General features: G+C 50.0%; 1 protein-coding gene across 2 annotated transcripts in view; it reads right to left on the minus strand.

Moving 5' to 3' along the window:
- The window catches only part of TRAF7 (TNF receptor associated factor 7), a 36,578-nt gene that overhangs the window by 5,888 nt on the left and 15,127 nt on the right, over positions 1-15,563 (minus strand). For both annotated transcript variants that reach the window (XM_059826210.1, XM_059826212.1), the window contains exons 3-13: positions 15,438-15,495; positions 14,070-14,161; positions 9,361-9,477; positions 7,939-8,031; positions 6,118-6,151; positions 4,659-4,842; positions 3,802-3,936; positions 2,623-2,840; positions 1,956-2,029; positions 843-891; positions 213-340 (exon numbers count right to left, since the gene is read on the minus strand). In XM_059826210.1, the coding sequence (XP_059682193.1) occupies positions 213-340; positions 843-891; positions 1,956-2,029; positions 2,623-2,840; positions 3,802-3,936; positions 4,659-4,842; positions 6,118-6,151; positions 7,939-8,031; positions 9,361-9,477; positions 14,070-14,161; positions 15,438-15,495 (1,182 nt within the window). The remainder of the gene's footprint in view (positions 1-212; positions 341-842; positions 892-1,955; positions 2,030-2,622; positions 2,841-3,801; positions 3,937-4,658; positions 4,843-6,117; positions 6,152-7,938; positions 8,032-9,360; positions 9,478-14,069; positions 14,162-15,437; positions 15,496-15,563) is intronic.

A 15,563-nucleotide genomic window follows, 5' to 3' on the forward strand; every position in this document is an offset into this window, starting at 1 on the left:
TCAGAGCTTTGCAAAAACCACAATTTGTCTCAATTTCACTATGACATAACATTTCCTCACAAAGAATTTTGCCCAACTATAACTGCAACGAATCATTTAAGATTCTTTGGGAAGTGACACTGTCCCCACCTCCCCAAACTGCAACTCAGTTTCTGTCTCACCAGGAGCACATTTACAAATGCAAAAGACACACAGAAGAGGCAAGCTCTTACCTTAATGGTTTTGTCTGAAGAGCCACTGAAGAGCAAGTCTCCTATGGAGTAAACGCACAAACACCAGACAGGGCCCTGGTGTCCCACAAAGGTCCCCTTGCACTTGAAGATCTGCTGAGGATCATAGGCTACGGAAACAAGAGGGCAGGTGAGAGGTGGGAGAAGGGTGCTGTGCCACGTCATGGTGAGTTTGGAGGAGACAGAGCTCCCTGCACTGGCCCGGCAGGTCCTCCTTGCACTTCACTTTGTTGCAGGCCAGAAGGAACTGTGAGACCCTCCCAGTCTGGCTGGAGGGTCTCGTGTCCCACCCTTACAACTCATTGACTTATCATTGCTTTGAGCCCCAGGACTCGTCTCCCTAATGCAAATCCCAGGCTGGACCTAGGGAGGCCAGAGATGCAGAGTCCACTTGACATCTCCCCCAGCAGCTAATAACCCTGCAGCACTGTAAGCTCCCCCTCAGCCAGTGCTTCTGGCAAACTCTCCCATCAGTAGTTTCTTCCTGCAGCAGCGGTGATCCTGTGAACAAATCACTGCTGCACCCAGAGACACCTGCGACCGTGCCTAAAAGGGCTCACTGGGCCATCCACCCAACCATCCTGAGAGGATGAAAACCACATGCATACTCACATCCAAGGATGCCCATGTTGAGCCGAGCATTAATGTGGGAGAGTTCATCCTGAAAAACAGAACATGCTGCATGAGCTGCAGAGCCATCAAGACCAGCCTGCCCTTCTGGGCATGGCTTTAAGACGGTCCCCCTCCAGTGGTAAAACCACTCTTGCCTTTGCACAGGTCTTGACTCCCTGTGAAGGCCTTCCCTCAGCAGCTGACTCGTTCTCTGATCAGGTCTCCTGCTCTAGGCCTGCACACATGCATCCCTCTGTTACCTCCCTCCAGAGACCACAGTGCTCTGACAGCATCTCAGACCTGCACTGAACTCCTCAGTATTCAGGGAGGCACAGAAATACCTTTCAGAATATACTGTCCTTGCTCTGCCATTCACCAGACTGCTAAAAATAACCAAATCGGTTATGGGGACTGCTTGCTCAGCCAGGCCTTTGAAGCCCACCTCGCTGGAGAAGAATTGGAAGGTTTCTTTGTAGTCTCCTCCATGGCCCGGTCCCTACTGCATCCATGGGGATCCTCTTCATTAGTATGCTTAAGTAAAACAGGGTGAGCTCCTCCTGATCACTAAGTACATCCGGTAGGATGCAGTCTGCCTGAACTAGGGAGGAATGCCTATCTAACATCAGTGCTTGAATAATGTCCAAAATCATGAGACAGCTCTCACTCCCAGCTTGTTAGCAGGGATCTGCTTATCCTCCTCCTTTCTGTGCAGGCAGGGAGAAGGGCACACTGCCCCTGGCTAGTATAAAAAGTTCAGGAGTGCCCAGGCTTTGGAGCAGAGGGCTCTCTCCTTGCTGCAGGGGTCCTCTCCTCTGGTAACACATTTCAAGAGCAGCAACAGGCTGAGAAAAGACAGCAGGAACAGTTAAAACAGCAGCTCAGATGCAGTGACCAGAATGTGCTGACTGAGCTGCCTTTAAGTCAGCCTAGAGGAAACCTTGACCCAGACCCCAGCTGCAGTAAAAGCAAACTGAACTTGGGGTGAGCAGAGCCAGCAAGCAGGAGGGAACCCCAGAGACTCCCCCCACTGCAGGAGAAGCCTAACTAGTAGCAGAGCCAGCAGCTAACTGCATGCAATCCCTGCTCAGCCCCAGGGCCCAGCCCCCTCCTCACGTTCAGCATGGAGGCGTCCCTGCGGAACTCCATCAGGTCCTCACTCAGCTTGCTCTGGTTCTCGTCCAGCACATCTACGAGAGATGGACAGGCCCATAGTCACTGCAGAGTCAGTGATGGCATCCAGGGGAACAGGCAGAGGACACCCGCTGCCACCTAACCTCTGAACAAGGAGGGAGGAGAACACACTGCTGTTATCAGCAGAGAAAAGCAGAAGGGTGTCTGCTACTCAAGTGCCAGTTGTACTTGGATGCTGAAGACCCAGTCAATTTCAGAGGCACGACAGGGCTGAGCACAGCAGAGGTGTCCAGAACCATGCTCGCTCCAGGATGGCTGCATTGTTGCCTATTCAACTTGCTGATTTTTATGGGGGCCTGTGCCCATGGGCTGCACAGGAAAAAGTCATGGGAGAAAGGTGGTAGCTGCCTGCAGACATTTCTAGGACTTGCCATGTGATAGGTGACTGCAGGATTAGGTCCCATGGTGTTCTGGCAGCAGAGAAGTTGATGGAACCCCTATTTGTTCCTCTGCAAGGAATATATGAACCTCCTGAAACCTGCTCAGCATCAGTTTTAAACACAGAATGAAACCTGTAATGCACCATCCTAACAAAGAGCTGCCCTGTCCCTACAGCTCTGACCACAGAGCTCGTCTGGTGCAGACTCACCAAACTTGAGCTCCAGGTTCTTCTCCAGCTGGTCGATTTTCTCTGAGAGCTTCCCCAGCATGGAGCGCAGGAAGGCAATTTCCTGGTCCTTCTGGGCCATTGCCACCTGCATCTCATGGAAGCGATCATCTGTCTGCTGCAGGAACTCCTTCAGACCCTCGAACTTGCACGTCTCCAAGTGGGTCTCATAAGTGTCTTGATTTCCTATGAACGTACACCTACAAGGGGAAGGCAGACACTGGCTGGAGCAGGCCTCACACTGGAGACCTCCTTGCTCACTGGCTCCTCAGAGGGAGGTCTCCGGTCTGTGTGGGTCCCCAGCTGTTCTGCTCCTCCTGCCAGGAGCAGTGGTACTGCGGTTCACCATCCTGCTGGGTGCAGGCAACTGCAGGGCAACAGAGAGGCCAAGCATCTCACATTCTTCCAGCCAGGGCATTGGCAGCAAACTGAACTGCCTGTCTGTCTGTCTGTCTGTCTGTCTTGGTAGTTGCAAGGAAAAGCAGATCTTGGGCAAGAGACAGAATGTGGTGTCAGTTCGTGTGCTCACCAGGAGCCCAATCTAAGAGCCATCAAAACCAACAGAAAAAACTGCAGCTGACCTCGGCAGATGCTGCCTTGGGCCTGCAGCATGGCAGGGAGTTATGGCTGCTCTGTCGGGACTCGCTTTGCTCTGCTTCTGCCAAGACATCTCTTCCTGCAACAGTAACCTTAGCTGTGCATCCTGCAGGGAACCCCCCAGCCCGGGCTGCACTCCTGCCTGGGTGACAATCAACCCTCCGAGGCTGATCAGCACTTCCCTTGCCCTGAGAGAAGGACTGGTTTGAAAGACACTGCAATGGTACTCGCATTACTCTTGTACTCATCCTCCTCCCTGCGTGGCTCTGGCCACATCCACTGCTCTGACTCTCCTCCAGCTGGTTCTTCTGCCTACGCGCTCAGCCTCCTCCTTGGCTGCCAGCAGGGCTTACAGCTGGGCAGCGTGACCTGCCTGTTCTCAACAAGAGGCTCGGGGGCTGCCTTCTGCAAGCCCTGCAAGCCTGATCTCAGTCTCAGGCCAGTGCACAGCACTGGGCAGAGCTGCTCAGAACCCATAGGGCTATCCCAAGGCTGCAATAGCCAAAAAGCAGCTCAGAAAGGACTTCAGTGCATCCTTCCCGCTAAAAAGCACCAGCACCTTACCCGTATTTGGAGTGGGGACATTTTATGTGCTCGCACTCTTTCAGATGTGCCTCCAGGTTCATTTTCAGGAGAGGTGGGCAGCTGGGGTTATTGGGGCAGCGAACTGGCCTGTAATCACAGCTGCTTTCATGATCTCTGCCCATAGAGAGAAGCAAAAGGAGGGAAAAACAGTGATAAGCAAAAATTAATGGAAACAACACAGATCATGAGGAAAGGAGCAAACCAGCCCTGTGAGACTGTCAGGTGATCGAAAGCCTCCTGCTCTAAGACTGCAATTACAGCTTTAAATTCGCATTTGGCCAGTAAGTTGAGAGTAATAATAGGCCACATTTATGCAGAGAACAACTACTTCTGCAGCTGATCAGCTGAGCCTTTAGGCAGCTATCTACAATAGGCAATGGCCAGGTGAGAGGGAAGACAGTGAATGCATTTCGGATGGGGAGGGAGATAGATTTCAGATTCCTAGGCTATAACTAGGACAACTCTTCTTACAAAAAGAATCCCAAGGTCTCTGCTTGACCATAGCCACAGTGTTTCACCCCAGATGTGAGGTGGCTGCTTTCACAGTGTATCCCCTGTCCCGATGCTGAGACACTCAGGTAAGCTGCGAGCAGAGAACAGCACCCTTTCCCTGAGACCAGCCCATCTGCCTTCATCCTAAGACTGAGACACAGTGGAAAGAACTGTCCCCTCAAGTCACCCTGCCCATTCCCACACCCCCGCATGCCCCAGCAGAGCACTGCTGGCAGGAGCTGCGCTGTCCCCAGGAGCCACAGGGCAGCTCAGATACGACAGCAAATTGCTGGTGGTGGAGCCCTTGCCCTGGAGAGGGTGCACGCTGGTAATAAGCCACTTACTTCCTGGCACTCAGTTTAATTGTAAACGGACATCCACGGGGGTCCACCTCGAAGGCAGCGGGCTTGCTGCTGGCTGCAGGCCGGCAGCCGTACTTGCAGTGAATGAAGAGCTCCCCGATCTGCTCAGCCACTGCAATGTTGTTAACCACTACGGTCAGTTTGGCATTGTCCACGGGGCACTTCTCTGCCAGATAGGGAAGCAAAAGAGAGAGAGAGTCAGCAAGGGCTGAGACACTGCAGGTGATTTCATTCTTCTGCCTTCTCTGGCCAAGACGGCAAACTCCCAGAGTGGTGACGATAGGATAAGCCATGAATATTCATGCAAGGTCTGCAAGCCACCTTCTCTGGTTTGTCTTGGGGCTTGGTGAAAAGTTTCAGTTCAGGTTAATCCATGATAATTTGAGCTAGGTGCCAATGAAAGAAGGCCATACTAATTCAGACTACCTTGTGCTTGCTGAAACGTGAGAATATTCACAGGCAGTGACCACAAATCAGCAGATGCCCCATACATAACCCATTCCCCCACCCAGGCCTGGGGCTCAGCTCCTCTGCTGCCAGCGCTGCACTGCAGGCCAGGGATGCTGCAGCAAAGCAAAGGCACGAGCTTTGAGGGCAGGAGCAAAACTGAGCAGCTCAGGACTGCAACTGCAAAGCCTTTAGCTACAAATCTGTTGTCTGGGATAAATACAGCACAACATGGTGATAGAGGGTTAGCATACAAAGCAGAGGGGACCCTCACATGTAGAAGACAAACATCTTAAGGCAGAAAGAGCTGCTGTTTTGCTGGATTTCCCAGGGAGCCTCCTGAGGGCTCGCTGTTCTGGTAATACAAATGGTTTGGCTTTGTGCTGAACAACCACTTTCCAAGAGGGGGTACAGGCTCGTGCCAAATAAAGTCTTTTTCGTAGCGCAGAGTCCAAACCAAGCGGGAGCTGGTTAGGCCAGGCCAGCAGCCAGACACTTGGGCTCCACCAGGTTTCTGGAAGAGCTGGGTGAGCTAAAGCAGCTCTGTGTGCTGCTGCGCACGGGCTCAGTCAGCAGCCAGAGAGCTGACACTAACGGGATGAGGGAGGAGGGGTTTGATGGGCCTCTGCTGAACATGGCCCCCCTGTTCCTTAGACATGCAGCCACAGAAAGCTTTCTGTCTGAAATCAGTGGGTCAGCTCTGGGCGAGACATGTATTATCCTGGGATTATCCACTGCATATTCCAGGATTTGAGAACATTCTGCGCCCAAGAGCTGGGCCTAGCCGTCCAGTGCCCAGTGCGTACCATCAAAGCTCCGAGCTGCACAGCCACCCGTGCCCCAGCCTCTCACTGCTGCAGTGGCAGCCTGTGACTGAACAGCTTGTTTTAAGCCCTTCAGACATCTTTCTGTGGGTTTCTTTTTAAGTGAAAGCAAACAAACCAGAAAATAACAGCGTTTTGGCTGCATTACACAAGAACAGTCCTGTACTCACCAGATGTTAAGGCACATCTTCTACAAAATGTGTGCTGTGGAGACAAAGAGGAACAGCAGTGTCAGCGTAAACAGTATCGGACAAATTATTCCCTGTGGCTAACGACGGGAAAGGTAGGAGATACCAAAGCCTGTGGCACAGGGGCCTCAGCAGCTGTTCTGCCTGCGTGATAGCTCAGCGTGCTCTAGAGTCTGCACCACAGGGCAAAAAACAGCTGCTTGCTCAGGCAGCTAAGACTGCAACACAGGTCCTGTTCCTAAGAAGTATTAAGCGCATGGTTTGAAGCTTTGACGATTCTGCCCTGTTCAAGATCAGACCATGATCATGGTGCAAGCCAAAGCCACGGACATGTTCTGCCACACTCTGATACTCCTACCCTCCAAGTCTGCATGTGGTTTCTCTTCTTCACCCTCCATTTAGTCCATGTCATTCCTCTCATTTCCCTGAGAAGTCCTCGAGGGGAAGAGTAAGAGGAAGTCTGGCCTCTCCCCGTCCTTGGCCAGTCAGCCCATCACACCTACCCTTCTGTAGCTCTTCTAATGTAGCTGAAGCTGTCCTGCTGTCAGGTGGATGGAACAGCTGGTTTGTAAGCGCATTAAATGCACTGTAAATTTTGCAACATGAGATAGCTCTCTATCTCTCTATTCTCACAGCAGAAAAGTATGGTAACAATTTAACTTGATAAAGTAGCAAATTTAATCTACCATGCTAATGAACATAAAGAGAAGAACAAAGGCTGCAGCATTTTACTGGTCCTGAACTTGCCCTGTGGGTTCCCTGGAGCCTCCTTAGCCACATTCCCCTGCCACGGGGCCAGCGCTTGGCAGCAGCGCTGGAGAGGCTGCAAGTCACTCTTCAGAGCTGTTATCTGCTGCCCTGCTCACATGGCCTTTTCCTGCCCTGCACAGCTGCATGGTGCTCTCTCCAGAGCTGCCAAACCAGGACTGCAAATGAAGCCAGTCTGCTTCCTGCAGCAGATTCTTTTTTTCCATATTAACCAGTAAATCTCAGTGTCTCCATGAAGAGCTGCGTACTGAAATGGCGCAGCGAAACTGCACCAACTTCCACCACCTTTGGGGACGGCACCCTCACTGCAGTAAACAATCCTGCTCTCTGTCTTTGTTGCTACAGCTCCATCCTAGCAATCATAAGCATGTCAGAAGCATTAGAGAGCCCATCAGAAAGCCATCTTTCTTCACATGTAGCATAGAAGCAGGAATAATATACAGTTTCTATTAAATCCCAGTAAAATGGAATATAGAAGAATATTCATAATAGTCTGTGCCTTTCATTAGAGGATCTCAAATCCCTTTGCAAGCATTAACTAAATGAAGCTTCAAGCCATACTTGTTTTATAAGAAACACTTTTTTCACAACTGAAGAGCAGCCATTTCTGGGGTGCCCAGGAGGAAGCAGCACTCTGCAGAGCCCTTCAGGACAGGGAACGAGGAGTTTTAGACCTCACTGAAGCCACACCAAGGAGACTGAATCTGGCCAGGATAGGGAGGCTGACAGTACAGCTCTCCTGGGAAAAGCATCCCAATTTTAAGCAAGCCCCAGGCTTCTCCGACTAACCGCAGAGTGCCCCGCACACCCACTGCAGCCTGGTTCAGAGCTGCCTTGTGGGGAAATCTAACACATGTCCATCAGCATCTCTGCTCCTACACTGGCCTGGCTTCCCCGGTCAGGGACTGCCTCATCTTTGGTCACTCAGGCTGACAGTCACGGGCGACAGTCACCGAGGACAGTCAGAGCTTCACTATGGGTCACACAGGACACCTGTGGAGCCCACGCTCATGATCTGGAAGAGTACTGCCTTACCCCACAGGTTGTGATGACTGGATCCTTAAACACACTACAGCACAGTTGGCAGCACAGCTTCACGGATGGTTGTTCAGCAAACACCAGTGGCTCCTGAAGAGGAGGAGAGAAAGGGACAGGGAGAGCACAAGGATTATTCCAAACACAAGAGCCTTCAGCTCTGCAGAAGGAACAAAACAACTCTTCAGCGGTGAGCCTTGGGGAGCCCAGGGCACAGGGCACACTACGGGTTTCATTATCTCAAAATAAACTTTTGTCTGGATCTGCTGACCTCCAGTATGTAAGAGGTAGGGGAAGAATGAAGTTGGGAATGGCTGGAGACCCTCAGCTCGTCACAAACTGGGGGCCACCACCATGTGGCAGGATCAGGACCCGACAGCAAACTGCACAGACCAACTTCTTTGCCAGAGTGACTCAAGTCACCAGAACTGCATGAGCTGAACTGTCTGGTACTTTTTACTTGGTTGGACTGAACAGTGCATTTGTCAAAAATGTCCCTCATACTAAGCCTGAAGTTTAAAAGCAATTTTAAAACAGCTTGCTGTTTTGTATTTTTAAAACATCCTGAAGGAAGGGCTCTTTCATTCCCTTATGAAGCAGAAACAACATTGTTTCTGCCACAATGGGCCCATCTCTCCAGTTTTGTTTACCAACTAAGACTGCCGGAGCGCGGGCTCTGAGCACGTCCTCCCGGAGCAGCACAGCTCCCCACTCCACGCCAAAGTAGGGCTTCGCATTTCAGAGCATTTCAAATCAATCACTGCAGTTCGGTCTGTCTTTTCATCCTGTGCTGCTCTCAGAACTGCAAACACAACCCCCTGGGTTCCTAAATATGAAACACACACTTTTATCCCAGATCTGTGGCAAAATGCCGCCTGAGCTTTTATGCATCCAGTCTGGGGTTAGTTACTGGGTCACAAACTAAGCTCAGCTTAAAAGTGTCGTCCCCCAACAAGAGTCACATGCGGACAATTCCTTGCACCCTCCTGGGGCTTACAATCAAGTCAGTGGGGTGCCACGCAGCCCTAAATGCAGGATGGGGCTCTGAATCAGGGGGGAATTGTATTAGTCTTGCTGCCTGGGGCTAGACCACCAGCCTAAAGACTTGCAACCCCCTACTGCTCTGCAGCTGAGCCAGGGAATCACACGTGACTTTGCAAAGACTTACAGTTTTTCTGAGAAGCAGAAAAGCCTCACCCTCTTTACTTACGGGTAAATGGTACACAAGGAAGCAAATTAACTTGCAGAAGTCAGTGGTGGAAACAAAATTAAAACCAGGTATCCTGACAGCCAGGCTTTTAGTTGCCAGACATCATGAAAATCTGCCCATGATAGCTCTATGTACTCACAAGAGTCCACTAAGTTACTCTTTTGACACTGAACTTCCTAATACTGCTCCTTCAGACAATCCCAAATACCTACTGGCTCCTCCTCTTCCTCATGGAGTGAGAACGTCGAGCGCAAGGACATGTTGGACTCAGAATGCAATGAACGGACAGAGATAGCAGAGTCAGAGCGGCGTGGGGTGCTGATCGGAGGCTTCAAAGAGATAAAAACCAGTTACTGTTATTGCAAATAATTCCCCCCACTCCAAAACCTTATGGACAGACTTCAAGTGCAGTCCCCCACCTCCACAAAACTCAGCTACTCCATTTGTTCATCCACTCTGCCAAGCTGCATTGAGTGGCCCCCAGAAGCAGCACGTCTCGCTGCTGCGTGCCCTTCCCGGCAGCCGGGAACAGTGCACAGTGCCCAGAGACAGGACAGGCATCATTCAGGTTTAACTTTCTAAACCAAGCTGACATCTAAATTCCAAGCACGTAAATTTCTCAAAGGTGCATTCATTTGTATACTTACTGTGCGTGCCCACAACGCAATGGTTTGGAAGAATTAATCCTTCACAGAAAGCTTTGTAAATCTCCCCCAGAGACAGCTACCCACTTCTGCAATTTCTATAATCTCTGCAGCAGCACTTGTTGTTTCACTCGCTATCTAAGTTCTGCCAAATTTCTTTGCGTAAGTGTGGAGACTTCCTTCTATTCAATTCAGTAACAGACTGGCTTTGTCGCTTCCTGCTCGGGAGGGGAGAGCTAAGTGGACATCGCATGCACCAATCAAGAAAAATCCCACTGGTTACAGCGGCCTTGGGATTGGCTTTGAGGGAATGCTGCCCCTGGAATATTAACCAGCAGCGCATCTCTAAGGGTGGAATATCAATGAGCAGCAGGTAGCCAAAATGCAATCCAGCGTCAAAGTGAAACTGGAGAGTCTTCAGACCACGGCATGATTGGATTTGGGGGTCTAGAACAGCCGGTAGCACAGCCACTGCTGGGTTACTCTGGAAGAGATGCTGCTGGCAGACTGGGAAGAGTGCAGAGCAGTAGAAGTCCTCAAGGAGCAGAATGGATGGGCTGACAAAGACATGGCAGAATAAAGCCATAAGCTTCAGATGCTTAGCATCGAGATGACCAATGCCCAGGCTGCATGCACCTGCACGCATCACACCTATACGTGGCTTGACTGGAGCCTACATCAGTTGCAAACTCCTAGAAGGGCTGGCTGGAAGGAGCTCTGGAGATTGCTGGCCCTGCTGCCCACTCAACGAGGGACTCTCCCTGGCCCTGGATCAGGTCAGCCCTGGCACTGCCCAGCTGGAACAGGGAAAGCTGCACAGATGAGGCTGTGCCATGCTGGGTTCCTCTCCTGCACTACCCTGTAAGCAAAACGGTTTTACCTCGTGTTCAATCTGAACCTCCTGAGCGGCATTCTGTGTGCTTGCCCTGGGTGAAAGCGTGTGACATCAGACCCAAGGACAGACAAAAACAATGTAAGAAGCCAGTGGGGCAGTCAGGAAATTCAGCAATGAAAGATGTAAGATGAGCTTCAGAGACTGCTGTCTTCTCCAGAGACAGACTACACTGCAGCCTGAGTGCAGTCCTTGCTGGGCTGCCAAAGAGGAGCAGACCAGGATCCTGCTGGTTCTTCACACTGCTCTGCTTCTTAATTTTTATGATACTGGGATCCTAGGAGCTCAGAAATGCTGTGTCTGCTTAGAAGCCAAAGCATAAAGCTCTTTTTCTTAAAGAAGGCGTACTTATTGGCTAAATATGTAAACCTTGAGGAGGAATGGTTGTAACGAGGTAAATCAATTTTATGTGTATCCATTAATTTTATTATTTTCCTCCACTAGTAAAGAAGTTATTAAAATAACAAGAATGGCTGCGCATAGTTCCCATTCTGGAGGTGATACAGAGATCAGGGCAGCGAAGGCAGCCTCTGCAGGGAGGCAGTTTTATCAAGAGCAACATCCTGTGTGGATCATGGATGGAGAGGAGGGGGACTGCAGCCCCAGAGCACTTCCAGGAGGCAGGGGTGTGAGACACAGCCTTGCTAGGCTTGTGCAACCCTGCAGGCTCAGCTCCCTGTGTCCTGGCTGGGCTAATGCTGGTGTAAACTACGCAGGAGGGAAGCTGATGTGCTGAGAAAGGTCAGCTGCAGCGACAATGCTGAATGGCAGAGGTGTGCGCTGGCGTTTACTGCCCCTCTAGGTGTCTGCAGCCTTTGTTAGTCACTGCACTGCTTCCCACTCCTAGCCTGGCTATTTAGAGTGAGCTTTGCAGCACTAGTCGTGTGTAGAGCAGCCAGCACAAGGGGACTGACTGCAGGGTGCTCTTGCACTGCAAACAGAGTAACAGGGTGCAAGGACCACAGGACTCCCACCCTATGGGCACTGGCCCAGGTTTGGGGGGACCCGTATGCACCAAAGCGGAGGAGCGCCAGGCCCTACCACAGGGGCAATGCTTGGATTTGGGAAGATCTGTCAGAAGGGTCCCACCTCCCCACAGCTGTGCCAGGGCTATTTCTGCACTAAACATCGAGTCCATCTTCAAAGAGCCCAAGGATGGAGTGCTCAAACGTCTTTTGATGGAAGATGGATAGCTTGTGGCTGGCCGCTAACTCAGTCCAGCCTCTGGTTCAGGGGTGGAGCTCCCTGTAAACAACTGAGACTTTGGAGAGCCAGTCAGCACTTCATCCATTAGTATACATTTGCCCCAATATTCATTGTAAATGATGTAATCTTTAGGTACAGTTCCCATCCTGTCAGCTACAACAGCAGCCTCCATGTGAAGGCTCTAGTAAAGTCCTTGTTCCCGCTCCCTGTAGGCATAGTGAAGCTGGGAACCCGTGCCAGTTTTCAGGAAAGATGACAGCAGCCGCTCAATAATCCCTGCCTTGCAGGCAGAACATGCTGCTCTGCTTTTGGTTTCATTAACAGAAGCTTTAAAAAGAAAGAAAAAGGGGTTGTGGAGGTCAGAGGAGGGCTCTGACTCGTCTCCAGCTGTCTCTCTGATGACTGACAAGCCCTTGGCAGCTTCTGGAGAAGGGAAAACTTAGCGATGAAAAGGGAAATTCCAGATTATTTCTTGACAAAGCAAAGGAAGCTTCCTAAAAGGGTTAGTGAGAGCTTGTATGGTGCAGCAGGCAGAGAAGGGCTGTGGCGCTTCTGGTTTGTTAGCACCTAGGGCTGCAGGCTGCTTCCTGAACCACTTGTTAATCCTTTTGCTATTTTTGCTTATGAATATTTAGCACTCTGGGGAAGGTGGGCTGAGACTGTCCAAGAGGACTGAGGCTAGGTCCTAGGAGAGATCTCTCCTATTCTTGGCTGCACACCTCAGTTTGCCACACCATAGTTTTCAAAGGAGCCAGGGAGCTTCTCCATCAGACCTGGCTAAATGTAATGTCCCCAGCACCCCTGCTCCTCTGGAAAAATCCTCACCCGTGCTCTGCGAGAACTGCACAGCTCGTGAAGAGGGTGCAGTGAGCACAGCCTTCAGCCCACGGGATCAGTGCTGACAGCCAAGGGCTTCCTGGATCAGTGGCCCAGCACCATGGGGTCAGTGATGTGATGGAGAGCTGCATTTGCCAAGGACATGAGGCAAATGTTCAAAGGACTTTTTGAAAAAACAAACACAGGCTCACATAAAACACAGCAAGATCTCTGAGCAACAGAAGGAACTTTACAGGATGCTGACAATAAAGCTCTTTGCAATCTGGTGTCAAATTTATTTTAAGAAGTGTTGTAGCTCCGTACTGTTGCTGACCCCAGTTTCTGCCAGTGCCTAACTTCAGCATTTATCGCTGGCTTGGAAGCTGGGTCTCGTAGCCTGACAAAGTCTACAATGACTTACTTAATTTGAAGAGTCTACTACTCACATGCTTAAATCTAAATAGGAGGTTGCGGTTACGAGATGTGGCTGGAGCACTAGGGATAGGAGAAGATCAAGGCCTCAGAGCTATCAGTCCCTTCACTGAGGTTTGCTTTTCTGTTGCTGTTCTTGATTTGATTGATGTAGCTGATTTAATTTCTCTTTAAGCAGCTAACCCTGTTGGATCACTAAATTCCCCAAAAAGAAGTTACTCAGAAGTGAGTGCGATGAATGAGAAAGCTGGGTACAAAATTGGGAAATGCTTTCCTGCGAAGATATTGTGAGACATGGGAATGGTTTGTGTAAGACCCTGATGATGTAATCCCCAGGAGCCAAGCATAGTCTGTGGTGTCCGACATCCCACTCTGCAGGTTTCAAACGTGCTCCCTGTGGTCAGAAGCCCCATCTGGAGGTGGAAAGAGGAATGGATTTTCTGGTCATAACTGCAGGGCCAGCTGTGCTGCTGGATGGTCCATCCAACACACCCTGATGGAGACTGACTGGCTTCAGCCACAGCCCCAGATATCGCTGACAGCAGCTTGGTTTTCTCCCGAGCTCAGGAGACCCAGAGCACACTGCTCACATCAGGAGGCAGATACACCCTCACAAGTAGGCCTGTAGGATTTGTAGCTCCTGGGCTTTGCAACCACGTACCATTTTGATGCAGTCTGAAAATGAGCACCAGCAGTGCCAGCCTAATGCCCCAGGTCAGAAGCAGCCTCTGCTTCCCCACTGCACCAACCCTGTGAGCAGCCGGGAAGCGCTGAGGCTGGTCCTGCCTCCGGTGCAGACATCTGCCTCCAATATAATGCAGTGCATGGGAATGATGAGGGAGGCAGAGAAGTCCAGAGGAGCACCAGACATCTCTCATTTGACATATAATCAGCTAAGCCAGTCAGCAGTGGGGCTCCTGGCAACACCTACCATGCCATCGTCCTCATCTCGTGGGGAGTAGGTGAGTGTGCTGGAGGAGGATGGGGTCCGACGATGCTGTTTAAAAGTATTGGTCCCGTCAGCTTTAAAGCAAATTAAAAAAAAAAAAAAAAGCAAGCATTTAGGCTCCTCAGTAACATTTCCGAGCTACAAATCAATCTCTGTAGCTGTAAGTGTTCCTTGAAAAAGGAAAAGACTAGGAATTCCCCAACTCCAGTTCTTGACCTGGACATACCAGTGCAGGCAGAACAATCCTGATCTCTGATAGCTTGCTGAAATGCATGCGGCCCTTTCACAGAATCACAGAATCACTAAGGTTGGAAAAGACCTGTAAGATCATCAAGTCCAACCATCAACTAACACCACCATGCCCATTAAACCATGTCCCACAATGCCTCATCCACACGTTTCTTGAATCTTTGAAGGTAGCTTGCCCAGAAAAGAGCACAGATAATATTCTACCAGGTCCATAGCTTAAAAATACTATTAAAAGGAAACCTTATACTCCCACGTATTTCAGTCACCAACAAAAATTGCTTTGATCAAGGGAGGTCTGGATATTCTTGTAGCACATGGGAAGCATGCTAAATTAAATCGGAGATATTTGTATAAAGATCATATTACTGACTTATATAAAATTTTGAATGTAAATATTCAGGAGTCCAAAAACATCTACAGTCCAGAGTCCTGTACAAATGTAATCCAAACATTTCCCCCGGGCAGATGTTCATTTCCTTATCTAAATCAGTGTCAAGTGCCACAGTTTATCTTTACTAAAGTAAGGATATTTTTATTCCAAAATGAAACCAGACCTCTTCCTACATTCACACCACATTTCAGGGCTCAGACTCCTCACCTGCTGGGCTGTGAGGAACAAAGCACAAGAATTTTAAATGAGCAAGTACGCTTGCACCCGCTCCTGTCTGAGTTAAAAATGGCCATGGGGGTTTTACCGAAGTGTCCAAGGTGACTCACAGTCAGGCAGAGGCGAAGATGGGCATTTTCAGTGCTGCTAATGATGGCGTGAAAAGTCACAGGGATAAATAAGATTTGGGACGGAGCTCTGTATCAAACCCTGTTGTACTATCCTAATTTCAGCAAGGGCTTCCCAGTGTACTGTTAAGTCTGCCTAATGGGAGAAAATTTCTGTGCATGCTCATTTCCATCATGCCTGGTGATCAGATGCCATGATTAAATAATACTTGGGCTGCCTAACACTAAAAACAGCACCTCAGCACCTGTCTGTAATGAACAGTGATTCTCCCAACAGCTTTCTGATCTGTAAAACAACAACAAAAAAACTGGTAGGAATCACACACAGTGCTTTGGGGAGAAGCTCTATGCATGAAATACACTCACCCTTTGTGATGGTCGTCACAGCAGAGTAGGCTGGCCCAAAAGTTGTTTCCATTCTTGTCTGAAACATTGACAAAATGAAGATCAGAGTGTATCACTGCAGCACAGCAGGCTTGCTACCTTTCCTGA

Source organism: Gavia stellata, chromosome 18, assembly GCF_030936135.1.
Source record: "Gavia stellata isolate bGavSte3 chromosome 18, bGavSte3.hap2, whole genome shotgun sequence".
Taxonomy (NCBI): Eukaryota; Metazoa; Chordata; class Aves; order Gaviiformes; family Gaviidae; genus Gavia; species Gavia stellata.